At 49.8% G+C, this 12,415-nt stretch overlaps 1 protein-coding gene across 2 annotated transcripts in view; it reads right to left on the reverse strand.

The window, feature by feature from the left end:
* LIPG (lipase G, endothelial type) overlaps positions 1-8,646 on the reverse strand; it is a gene marked incomplete at its 3' end in the record, with an annotated part of 28,817 nt that extends 20,171 nt beyond the window's left edge. Inside the window, exons 1-2 of one of the 2 annotated variants that reach the window (XM_083702836.1) lie at positions 8,259-8,645; positions 2,242-2,435 (exon numbers count right to left, since the gene is read on the reverse strand). In XM_083702836.1, the coding sequence (XP_083558962.1) occupies positions 2,242-2,435; positions 8,259-8,349 (285 nt within the window). In that variant the 5' untranslated portion in view covers positions 8,350-8,645. Of the gene's footprint in view, positions 1-2,241; positions 2,436-8,258 lie in introns of both variants that reach the window. The other variant, XM_083702837.1, reaches the window with a different exon arrangement.
* Positions 8,647-12,415: the final 3,769 nt, after the last annotated feature.

Genomic DNA, 12,415 nt, shown 5'->3' on the forward strand with positions numbered 1-12,415 from the left:
ACTTTTCCCCCTCCAAAAATTAAGGGGAAATGTGTGTGCGTCCTATGGAGCGAATGAAGGCTCCTTGGCTTCAGCGATAGCAACGCGAAGCCTCCGAAGTGCAGAGGGAGCGCTCCCTCCACGCTCCGGAGGCTTCGCGTTGCTTTTGCTGAAGCCGGGAGAGCAAGACAATCCTGGCTTCAGCAGAGAGGGAGAGCTGCGCAGCGCCCCTTCAGCGAAGCAGGAGGAGAAATGGAAGGGGCTCTGTTTCTCCTGCCACTTCGCTGAAGGGGTGCTGAGCAGAGAGGGAGAGAATTTTTTCCCCCTTGTTCTCCCCCTCTAAAACAAGGTGCGTCTTATGGTCGGGTGTGTCCAATAGAGCGAAAAATACGGTAGAATTGGATTGGACCCTAAGGACCTTCAAGTCCAACTGCCTGCAAGGCAGGAACATGCAGCTGCCCCACATGGGGATCGAACTTATAACCTTGGCATTATCAGCACCACGCTCTAACCAACTGAGCTATCCAGGTTTCCTCACACATAGGGGAGGTCTGTGCATAGAACTGCCACACATACTGCACAGATGGGGCGAGTGCAAGGGTACATTGGCAGTAGGTTGCATGGCTAGTCCAGGGAGTGAACGGCAACTGTTGACTAATATCACAGCAGGTAGAACAGGACCTCCAGAAGTTGCCGGACTACAACTCCCAGCATCCCCCACTCTTGGAAATGCTGGCTGCAGCTGATGGGAGTTGGAGGTCAGCAGCTGTCTTGGCCCTCTCCGTCAGATGTAGAACTCCAACTCACGAGTTCTGCCAAAGGGCTCAGATTGGTACATAAGGCAAAGTTACTGTTGCTCTCCAGGCTTTCCCACACGGTGGGTCGTTGGCATGTACAGAGAGGGAAAGGGGTAGGTAGCTTGGGCCAATGTGGTCAATGCAGTGCCAATTTGATGCCCCCCACACTGTGCACTGGATCAAGCCAAGCTCCATGCACCTTCCCTCTTTGAGAGCATCAGTCACCCACTGTGTTGGTTTTTTTAATTTATTTTTTTTACCAACAACCAAAACACAAACAGTGAAAACAAACAGTAAAACCCCCCAGGCGGCTGATACATTGGGTATACATAATCAATAATAACATCTTCAAATCAACCATATGTACAATTGTATATACCTTAACACTCCTCCCTCCACAAGGTTTATTTAACTTTTAACATTTTAATTGCCCCAAATTGTTCAAACCTGCCCAAATTAATTCAATATCTTCTCAAACCAATCCTCCTCCTTCTCACTCACAATAAACGCTTTCATTTTTTTAATAATATTTTTTATTGAGTTTGTGAAATACAGAAAAAAGAATAAAGAACATATTATAAGAGTAAAGTAGAAAGGTTACAAATTTTCTTGTTCTTTTTTCCAAGTCTACTGGACTTCCCCACATCCTCCCAACCCTGCATTCTCTGTGATACATAACATCAGCAATTTGTTAACTTGTTTCAATACTTGTTGTATCTTTCATTTTATCATGTTACCCAATTTCAAATGTGTTATAACAATAAACCCTTTCATTTTATGCTTCTTCACAGTTAGATATTCTAAGATTATAATATTTTTCAATTTTCCCCTCCATTGGTTCACCCCTAGCTCTTCTGCATTTTCCCAATTACTCGCTATAACCTGTCTGGCTGCAGTTACCGTCAATTTTACCTATTTACATTCCTCTTTTGTTTCTAACTCGGTGCTGCTCAGGCTAATAAGAACCATTAATTTAGATATTTCCACCTTCCTACCCACAAGTCCCGATATTTCTATACCAATCTGTTTCCAGAATTCATTAACTAATGGACAATCCCACCACATATGACTGTATGTTCCCATCACTCCACATTTCCTCCAACAATTCTTACTTCCAGATTTTGAAATATGATATAACCTTACACTGTGTTGATAAGCCAGGAGATCAACGATGCCCCACCCATGCCACCACCGTGGACACTATTTTCCCAGTTACTCAGCACCAAGCAGAATGTTTCACCCAGAGCCCTCAAATGGAGTCAACCCAAGTGAAAAGCTGGTTTCCCTCAAGTGTTTATGGCTTTAAAAACAATGGATTGAGGATCAGCAACCCACACACAAAATGCCATAGGATGGATGGATACACACACACACACACACACACACACACACACACACACAGAGAGAGAGAGTTCCTCTTATGCTAAGAGCAACACGAAGCAGCAAAGAGCTCTATTCTACTTACCGCCCATCCATGAATAACGAAGAAGCTTTTAGCAGAGACGTTAAACTTGCACTCTTCCAAATGCTGGTCTTGGCCCGTAGTGAGGTAGCAGCCTTTGTCTTCTAGGTCCCTAGAAGTGCGGACATTGAATTTCACCGGCAGCTTGAGAACTTTCGGTGGTTCTGCTGGCTTTAGCAGCTGAGAAACACCAACATCTGAAACATAAGCACGTACTGGTTAGGGTTTCCATACGTTTGGAATTTCCCGGACATATCCAGAATACTGAAGTCGGCAGCAGTGTCCGGGTGGAAATCGGTACAACTGTCCAGTAAAATCTGGGCATATGGCAGCCAATGTCGGCAGTGCCGTTTGGGCTGATTTTCAATGAAAATAGCTCAAAACCGGCATTTTTTTGTGATTTTGCCGAAAGAGCTTAACAGCTTTTCTGTCTGGATTTCCACTGTTTGAAATATGGCTACCCTATTACTGGTTAGCATCACCCAGCAAGGGATGAATAAATTGCATAAAAACTGGACAGTTTGCAGAGATCTAAAGGTAAGGTGTGAGCCCTAAGGAACCGGCAGCCACAGCTAGGGCTTTTTTTCAGCGGAAACTCACCAGAACTCAGTTCTGGCACCTCTTAGCTGGGTGCCATTGCCATTATAAGAGAACAAGGGAGGTGTTCATGGTGAGTTCCGGCACTTCTTTTTCTATAAAAATAGCACTGGTCACTATCATGCATTACTACCAAAACTACTTTGCAGTTTTAGAGCAGGTACCCTTGTCTCATATGTGCAGGTGGGCTTCCATATGCCCACATTTCATCTGCACAGGCCCACAACTTTGAGCTAAAGTCTACAAGCTTACATGATCACGTTCTCCACAACCAGGTATAGCAGGGGTTGTCAGGAGCTCGTCCTACACTTGAGTAGGACCCTGGCAGAGACACATGCCCGACTGGCATGTTCTCTCCCTCCTGGTCGATCGTTCGGGAGCTTCAAAAGCTTTCTTCAGCCCGAAGATCACAGCGACCAATGCCAACAGACATCGGCACACATCCGCAGAGTCTTCGCAGCTTGCATGACAGACCTCAGCAACTCAGCATTTTGGCTAATCTACTTCATTTACATATAAACACACACAGAGCACTGCAACATGGCCCCCTCTCTCTCTAGCATCAGACAGCAAAGAGAAAGAACAAAGACAATAGTCCCACTTCACAGAACACAGTAACACAAACATCCTGTCTCTGTCACTTCCCACTCTGTGGAGTCAAAACATACACCGTCATATGATAGACAACAATCCCATGACTGCAATCATGGAGCAGGAATTCTAATGGGGTAGCCAATGCTGTGCTCTCCAGAGGCAGCTGGACTACAACTCCCATCATTTCTGACCATCGGCCATGTTGGCTGGGCTGATGGGAGCTGGAGTCAAGCAACAACATCTGGGAAAGCACAGTGTCCCCCCCGCTCCTTGCAGTGCAAGCTCACACATCAAAACATAATTTATCTCCTCTCCACCACTCCCAACAGTCAGATCATATCCAGACCCTGAAACCCACCCATACACGGACTAGGGGGCAGGTGTAGAGAGTTGGGGAATATGCACACTTAAGGACTGTGCACACATTTCCGCCATGTGCAGCTGACAAGCATAGAGCGGGACAGGGAATCATGCCCACGAGCCTCACACGCTCTCTCTGTGCGTTCATCATAATGCAGGCACAGTCCTAAACTGCATGCACATGGGCTTTTTGGGTGCAACTGAGAACTGTGCCAAATCACCCAGTGCCAACTGGGTGCCCGAGGACCTGCAAAATTCCCCATGAAGGGGTTTGGGCACCCACAAATTTCAGGGCCAGGGCCTGAAACTGTGCACAGAGTTGGTATGCACAGAGGCTAGGTGCATACAGGGTGCTAAACACAAGTGGAGGACAGAATGGAAGCAAAGTCCAAATCTTAGGTGTGGTTCTTGCACTGCAAGGTGTTGGATTAAATGGCCCTTTGCAGTCCATTCCAATTCTGTGATTCTATGATATGAAGATTAACGTGTGCACGATCTTATAGTCTCCTGCAGACCATGGCAGGCCATCCTGTCCTCATCCAAATTTACACCAAGATTCTAGCTCAGTGGTTTCCGAACTTACTCAGGCCACCTCCTCCCTTTCGTTTCATAAACTCATTCCAATGCCTCCTACCCTACCCTATAAAACTCATGATTCAGAGTAGCCGTTTGCACAACCGACTAAGGAAGATAATAACACGATGAATTTCTAAACAGTAACAATCAATTGCACATTTATCCAAAGTCCTGTTTACTTGAATTAATTCAGAAAAATTGATGAACTTGATCCAATGATACCCAGAGGCGGAGATAACTGCTCCGGCACTTGGAGCGGCGCACTGTGCACCCGGGGCTAGCAGCTGCAGGGGTGGGGCTAGCCGCCAATGGCAAGCGTCCCAGGGGGTGCCACCCGTGGTGAGCAGCGAGCAGCCCAGGAAGGCGGGGTGGCAATGTCACTCCCCCCCAGGGATGACACCCGGGGCCGGCCACACCCACCGCACCCCCCTTCCTCCGCCAGTGACGATACCAGCTTCTCAAAGTCCAATAGCCAACCTGGCAACCCCCTAAGTAATCCCTCCAACACCCCCCCCGGGGGTAGTACCACCCACTTTGAGAAGCACTGCCATAGCTCTGTGTTTCAACCCCTTGGATTCAGTAACTGCAGGAGATTAAAGGTAAAGGTAAAGGTACCCCTGCCCGTACGGGCCAGTCTTGACAGACTCTGGGGTTGTGCGCCCATCTCACTCAAGAGGCCAGGGGCCAGCGCTGTCCGGGTCACGTGGCCAGTGTGACATCGCTGCTCTGGCGAGCCAGAGCCGCACACGGAAACGCCGTTTACCTTCCCGCTGGTAAGCGGTCCCTATTTATCTACTTGCACCCGGAGGTGCTTTCGAACTGCTAGGTTGGCAGGCGCTGGGACCAAGCAGCGGGAGCGCACCCTGCCGCAGGGATTCGAACCGCCGACCTTTTGATCGGCAAGTCCTAGGCGCTGAGGCTTTAACCCACAGCGCCACCTGCGTCCCGTAACTGCAGGAGATTAAAACGCTGCAAATATTTCACACACACACACACAGCTTGCGGAAAGAGAATACTGCCATGAATTCCATTTAAACTCAAATTCGGGAGAAAATTGCTCATTACATGCATGATTCAATTAGACGCGCACTCTTCCTACACATTCAGAACTGGCTTTTGATCAGTATCTGAAGAAGTGTGCATGCACACGAAAGCTCATACCAAGAACTAACTTAGTTGGTCTTTAAGGTGCTACTGGAAGGATTTTTTTTTGTTTTGGCTTTTGACCAACACTCTATTTCCATGCAAAAATCCCAATGTATCTCTTAATCCTAATATATCCTCTATGCCAGTTTAATATCAAGAAAAATCCAGAAACCTGTCCTTTCCCTCCTTAAGGCAGCAGAAGCGACCAGCTTATCCAAACAAGGAATACTTCCCAGTTTAAGCTGCATTTGCAAAACACATCAGTAGAAACAGTGAATTTCAGACGCAATCAAGTACATGGAGTTACACCTTAGTGGCACACTGACTTACTTTTTATGGTAAGTCACAGAACCAGTTCAGCAGCCTAGGTTAAGCACACGTCAGCAGCTGAGGCAGAGAGTGCCCCTGATTTAGGATTTCTGACAGGTTGCCTGCAAGATAACAGAGGGCACCAGGAGCACATCAAGCGGTGAGCTCTTGGATTCGTACAAAACTCAGGCTGCAGGCACACAATACAGTTAAAGCCCCCGTCTTTTCTCCCAAAGAATTCTGGGAGTTGTAAAAGGTAAAGGTAAAGGTACCCCTGCCCGTACGGGTTTAGTCTTGACAGACTCTGGGGTTGTGCGCCCATCTCACTCAAGAGGCCAGGGGCCAGCGCTGTCCGGAGACACTTCCGGGTCACGTGGCCAGCGTGACATTGCTACTCTGGCTTCCGCACACGGAAACGCCGTTTACCTTCCCGCTGGTAAGCGGTCCCTATCTATCTACTTGCACCCGGAGGTGCTTTCGAACTGCTAGGTTGGCAGGCGCTGGGACCGAGCAGCGGGAGCGCACCCCGCCGCAGGGATTCGAACCGCCGACCTTTCGATCGGCAAGTCCTAGGCGCTGAGGCTTTTACCCACAGCGCCACCTTGCCCCAAATAAAGCTACAGCTCCAAGCACCATCAATACACTACAATTCCCAGGCTTCTTTGCGTGGTTAAAATGCTTTCAATGCATGGTGTGCGCAGCCTGAGTCTCCACTTGTTTTCATGCTTGCCCTCTAAGCAGTGCTTACTCCTGGGAAAATGGGCCCAGAATCTTCACATCCCCCATCGTCATGCTTAGCAGCACTTATTTAAGGTCTTACAGAGGCAGGTCAAGTTTTCAGCATCAAAGCCATGCTGCCATAGTGTAAGAAGCTTTGATGTGCAGTTTGAATATATGCCAGGGTTCATTGCCCCTAGATCTTCCCCTTCCCCCAAAAAGAAACTGCTAGATTCCACCCCGCCCCCCAAAAAGAAACCTCTAGTTAAAATCTAGAATGCGAGAACAATCACCAGCTTCTAAGCATGTGACCAAAAGGGAGTCTTTTTCACCATGCAAGGCAAACAATCACCAAGCATAAAGAGGGCTTGCTGAGCAGGCGGTAAAATTCAAGCTAGGCTTTGAGGTTTTAAATTAAAAATAAAAGCACCGGCTAGCTGTCATCCATGGACTTATTAGCCTTGCCTCTAGCCAGATTTAAAATTAAAAACTCAGGACATAGCGAAAGATTCTCTCTTTAGGCACTTGCTATTAATAGCGGAAGAACCTTGATCATCAGCTCCATTAAATATGAGACGCTGGTGCTATAAATCAGTAGCACTGCAAGCCCATCGTCAATCGAACGGCAGGCTAAAATAAGGCACTTGCAAGCGCAATTCAATCTCTACTCAGAAGTACAACTAAGTTCAATGGAGATAACTTCCAGGTAAATTGTCCTACAATCACAGGCTAAGTTTCTGAAATAGCAGCTGATTCTACACAGGCACAACCCGGTGTGGTGTTCCCCTATGCAGGCGCCGTTAGAGAAAAGGCTATAGTTGCGCCCTTGTAACATTCCCCATTCTTTTCGACGGGGCTTGCACCGAGTGTCCGCTTGGAAGAGCAAGGTTTTTAAACACTTTATGAGCCAGACCCAGGATCACAAAGCTAGACAGAAGGCGTCGTGGTTTAGAAGCAGGGGACCAGATGACACAGAGTTCAGCTGCTCTTTCACGCATTACAAGATGCAGTAGAGAGCTCACCCAACAGCAAATCACGTCCGCGCTTTTCACCGCCTCAGCTGAAAGTTAAAGGCAGGCATCGCCTCGGCGGCGAGGCAAGAGATGCGCTCCGCTTGCCTTTCCCCACCGGCGAAATGCTCCCGTTCCCTTTGTTGGTCTGGGGAGTTCCAAACACGAGGCTTAAAGCCGCGCTCGTATCGCTTAACGACCACAAACCTTACAATTGTCTCACACTTTCACGTTTAGCTGTCTCTCTCTCTCTTTCTCCCACAAACACGCCCATTCCAGCTCCAGAAACGAAACACAGAATCGCAAAGTTGGAAGGAACCGCAAAGGCCAACTCGAGTGGAACTCCTTGCAGATGCCGGCAATGAAATCCACATCTCCAGAACGAAAAAGCAACTCAGGTCTCGCGCATCCCAGCACCAGGTGCGCCGCACACCACTAACGCGCAACAGGCAAAAGGTGCACCATAAGCAGGCTGGCTGCGCGCGGCTCCCTACCCGTCTGCTATCCCATCACCCAATTTGTCCCGCCACCGCCCCAGGGAGAAAGTCACCCTGCTAGGGCTGCCATATGTCCGTTTTTTCCCCCAGGACACGTCCTTTTTTTTTCATGGATCGTCATAGCGATCCATAGTTAAAAGTAGAAGTTGGCGAAAGTGTCCTCTTTTTTGCTCTTCAAAATAGGGCAGCCCCGCACCCTGCAGCCCCCGCTTACCTCCCTGGGGGTCCCTCTCCGCTTGCAAGGCGTCCTCCCGGGGCGCGCAAGAGGCGAGAGCGATGCACAACAGGACGGCAAAAGTTCTCATCGCTCCAGCAAACGCCGAGTCGTCTTTTCCGCCTCCTCCTTCCGATGCTGCACTTGCTGAGGCTGCTCAGACTTCTTCAGAGCCGGCTTTTTCTTCTTTTTTTTCTTTTGCTTTGGGGGGGAAAGGAGGCGAGATGATACTGAGCCTGCAGAAACGGCAAAGCACCGGGCTTTCTCTCTCGGAGGAGGAGATGGAAGTGGAGAAAGAGGCGAGAGGCGCGCGCGCGCGCAGGGAGCGGAGCAACTAACTTGCAAGCGCAAAGGCGCAGCAACCAAGCGGAGCAACCGGCAAGGGGGGGTCGTTTCTAAATAGGCAAGTGGGAGCGTCACCTGACCCATGGCCAGATGGGGATGGGACTCTGTAGGCCCGGGATCCGGGGTTCTGATTGGTCACGCCTCCCTGACGTCAAGAGCAAGCCGGCCAAAAAGTCTGAATGAAAACGCCACACACCCACCTCGAGGAAGGGAGGCGGCGCGGAGAGGCGAGACTTGAGGCGGGGCGTCGCGACACGAGGCTAGGAGATTGCCTAGGAGAGGGAGACGCTCAGGAGAGCAGCCGGAGGCTGGTGCAGCCCGTGCCTTTCCCTCTGGAATTCTGCTCCCTCCTTTCCCAAATAACTGAGAGCTGGAGAAAGTGAATGGAGGGAGATGGGAGGGGCACTGCGCAATTCTTCAATGAAGCACAAAGTTAAACCGTGCAACTCACTGACAGGTCCGTTCCTTGCGCCTTTGGCAATGAGGTACATCAGCGGCATCCTTAGCGCAATAGCCACATAAAAATTTACTACATTTTACGCAACCCAAGTACTTGAAGCGTCTGGAGTGAGGGCAAGGCGAGGATGATGGGGGCGGGGATCGCAGGCCTTTGTGCCACAGTGCAAGAAGGGCAGAAATCTTCTCCCATGTTTGATCTCGCCACGATAGTGATACCATGTTGCTCACACACATTGGTATCGCGGACTGGCTGGACAAAGACGAGTGGCGGGAGCAGTGGCGTGGCGTGGGTTGTCAGCACCCGGGGCAAGGCAAGTAATTTGCGCCCCCTAACCCGTGGATTTGCGCCCCCTAACCCTAACCCCCTGCACCCCCCCACGCTACGCCACTGGGCCCCCCTGCACCCCCCACGCTAGCCACTGGGCGGGAGGCACCAGCTGGGGGACCCCCAAGGGAAACCCCAGAGGAGGAAGGTTCTGAGCCAGGGAGTTTGTGGTGGGACACAGAGGAGCAGATGCTTAGGAGGAGATGTGGGGTGCTTAAGGGGCAGCAGGGTTTAGTGAGGGGGGAGAGCCAGTGACAGGGAGCAGTTCAGATACAGAGGCTGAAGCAGAGGAGGAAGGTCAAGAGGCTGCTGAAGTAAGGTTACCAGATTTTTTTCAATGAATCAGGGGACACTTTTCAACTTCAAAGGATTTTGTACGGGGACTGATTTGTAAATCCAGGGACTGTCCACAGGAAATGGGGACGTCTGGTAACCTTATGCTGAAGAATCCAGGGAATCTCTCTTTTCTGCTGCAGCAAACGCCCCTCCCCGCCGGTCAGGCGAATGAGGAGAGCACAACAGAGACCAGAGGTGCGCAGGCGCAGTTTGAGACTGCTTGGAAAACATCCTGGAGGGGACGGGCATTAAGGGTGGTAGAAGGCAGGGACTCTTCTACCACCCTTGGAACATTGGATGCAGCTGCAGAATGGAGGAGGGAAAACAAACTGAGCTTGAACCCTGGTGAGATGGAGGCACTGTGGGTGGGGTTCCTGTGCCCAGGAGATTGGCCATCTGCCTACCCTGGATGGGGTTGTAGTATGTGGCCAGAGGGCAGATTTTGGCAATATGGAGCAAGGACAAAATTTGGCACCCCAGTCCCAAAGATTTTCACAACAATTCTTTTTGGTACAGTTGCTTTTTTGATGCATCTTATCAGGAGGTACCCATATAAATATAGGTTTTATTATTAACAGCCTGCACCATGCAGTGCTGATGCGGCAATTTTGTCATTTGAGGTTCAGGTAGACTCAGATACTTCATGCGCAAGAAGTGTCTTTTATCAGCTACAGTCGGTGCACTAACTATGGCCATTCTTGGAAAGGGTAGTGGTAGTGACTCAGGTATTGGTCACCTCAAGATTTGACTATTGCAATGCACTCTAGGTGGGATTATATTGCATCTGGTCCAGAGGCTCCAGCAGGTGCAAAATGCTGCAGCCAGTCCATTGATGGAGACAGATTACCACTAGGAACTGCTGGTGAAGGGTCAGTGATTAATCATTATCATCTTCACAAGTGCTTGAAAGCTTGCAGTGGCTGCCCATGTTACTGGGTCAGGTTCAAGATTCTTGCATTCATTTTGCAAGGCCCTTAACAAGGTGGATTTAGGATATCTTAAGTGCTGATGGATCCCTGATATCCCTGCCTGATAATTGAGACATTTGGGGGAGTCTCAGTCGGTGGTCCCCCATAGCTCAGATGCATTGCTTACAACCGAAATCAAGATCTACATTAGCTCCCAGTGCGTTTCCGAGCCCAATTCAAAGTGTCGCTGCTGACTTTTAAAGCCCTAAATGGCCTCGGTCCAGTATACGTGAAGGAGCGTCTCCACCTCCATTGTTCTGCCTGGACACTGAGCTCCAGCGCCGAGGACCTTCTGGTGGTTCCCTCGCTGCGAGAAGCCAAGTTACAGGGAACCAGGCAGAGGGCCTTCTCGGTAGTGGCACCTGCCCTGTGGAACGCCCTCCCACCAGATGTCAAAGAGAAAAACAACTACCAGACCTTTAGAAAACATCTCAAGGCAGCCCTGTTCAGGGAAGCTTTTAATGTTTGACACACGATTGTATTTTAATATTTTGTTGGATGCCACCCAGAGTGGCTGGGGAAACCCAGCCAGATGGGCGGGATATAAATAATAAATTATTATTATTATTATCATCATCATCATCTCTTCTGATGGTCCTTTGCCTCTTCCTCTGGGGTCAGCCCTGGGTATTTTGCCACCTGAGATAAAGGAGAAGGTGGGACATAGGAAGTGCCCTTGTATAGGCCATTGTTCCATCTAGCCTATATAGTCTGTCTGGCAACAGATTTCCAGAGGCATTCTCAGCCCTACCTGGAGATGCGAAGGTTTGACCCTGGGACCTTCTGCATTCAAAGAAGATGCTCTACCACTGAGTTACAGCCCTTCTATAATTCCACACACACAAGCCTGGTTGAACTGGCTCTTAGGTCACTGGTGATGTAACCCAAGGACAGCAGATTAGTCTGTGGGCAGTCTGTTTGGCAAAGCTCTGTCTTCTCCATGCCTGCAGCCACAGCTGCCTGCAGTGGTAGCCTTGCCCTGCCTTGCCCAGCTTTGCCTTTCTCCCCTTGGTTTTGGCACCTGGCTCAATCCCTCCATTTTTTTGGTATCCTATATCACCCAAATTGGGTGATGTAAAGGTTCTCCACCCACAGAATCCATGCGCTCTCTGCAACTCCGGACTCTCCCACCATCCCAGCTGGGATAGGTGGTTCCCAACACACCCTTATTTCACCGGTTTGTACTTCTGCTAGCTTCCAGAAAGGAACATGCTCTAACAGAACCTCTCATTTGCATCTGTGCTACTGCTAGTTACCATCTTGTTGACCTGGTTTGTCCTCTAGCGCACATCAATCAAAGTATACCTATATGTCACAAGATGCCAGGCTAGTAAGTGGTCCCACACATAACACCTAAATCAAATAAAAAGGTGAAGGGACCTCTGACCATTAGGTCCAGTCGTGACCGACTCTGGGGTTGCGGTGCTCATCTCGCTTTATTGGCTGAGGGAGCCGGCGTACAGCTTCTGGGTCATGTGGGCAGCATGACTAAGCCGCTTCTGGCGAACCAGAGCAGCGCACGGAAATGCCGTTTACCTTCCCGCCGGAGCGGTGCCTATTTATCTACTTGCACTTTGACGTGCTTTTGAACTGCTAGGTTGGCAGGAGCAGGGACTGAGCAACGGGAGCTCACCCTGTCACGGGGATTCGAACCGCCAACCTTCTGATTGGCAAGTCCTAGGCTCTGTGGTTTAACCCACAGCGCCACCCGCGTCCCCTAAATC

The sequence above is a fragment of the Podarcis gaigeae genome, assembly GCF_964106915.1.
Source record: "Podarcis gaigeae genome assembly, chromosome: 11".
Taxonomy (NCBI): domain Eukaryota; kingdom Metazoa; phylum Chordata; class Lepidosauria; order Squamata; family Lacertidae; genus Podarcis; species Podarcis gaigeae.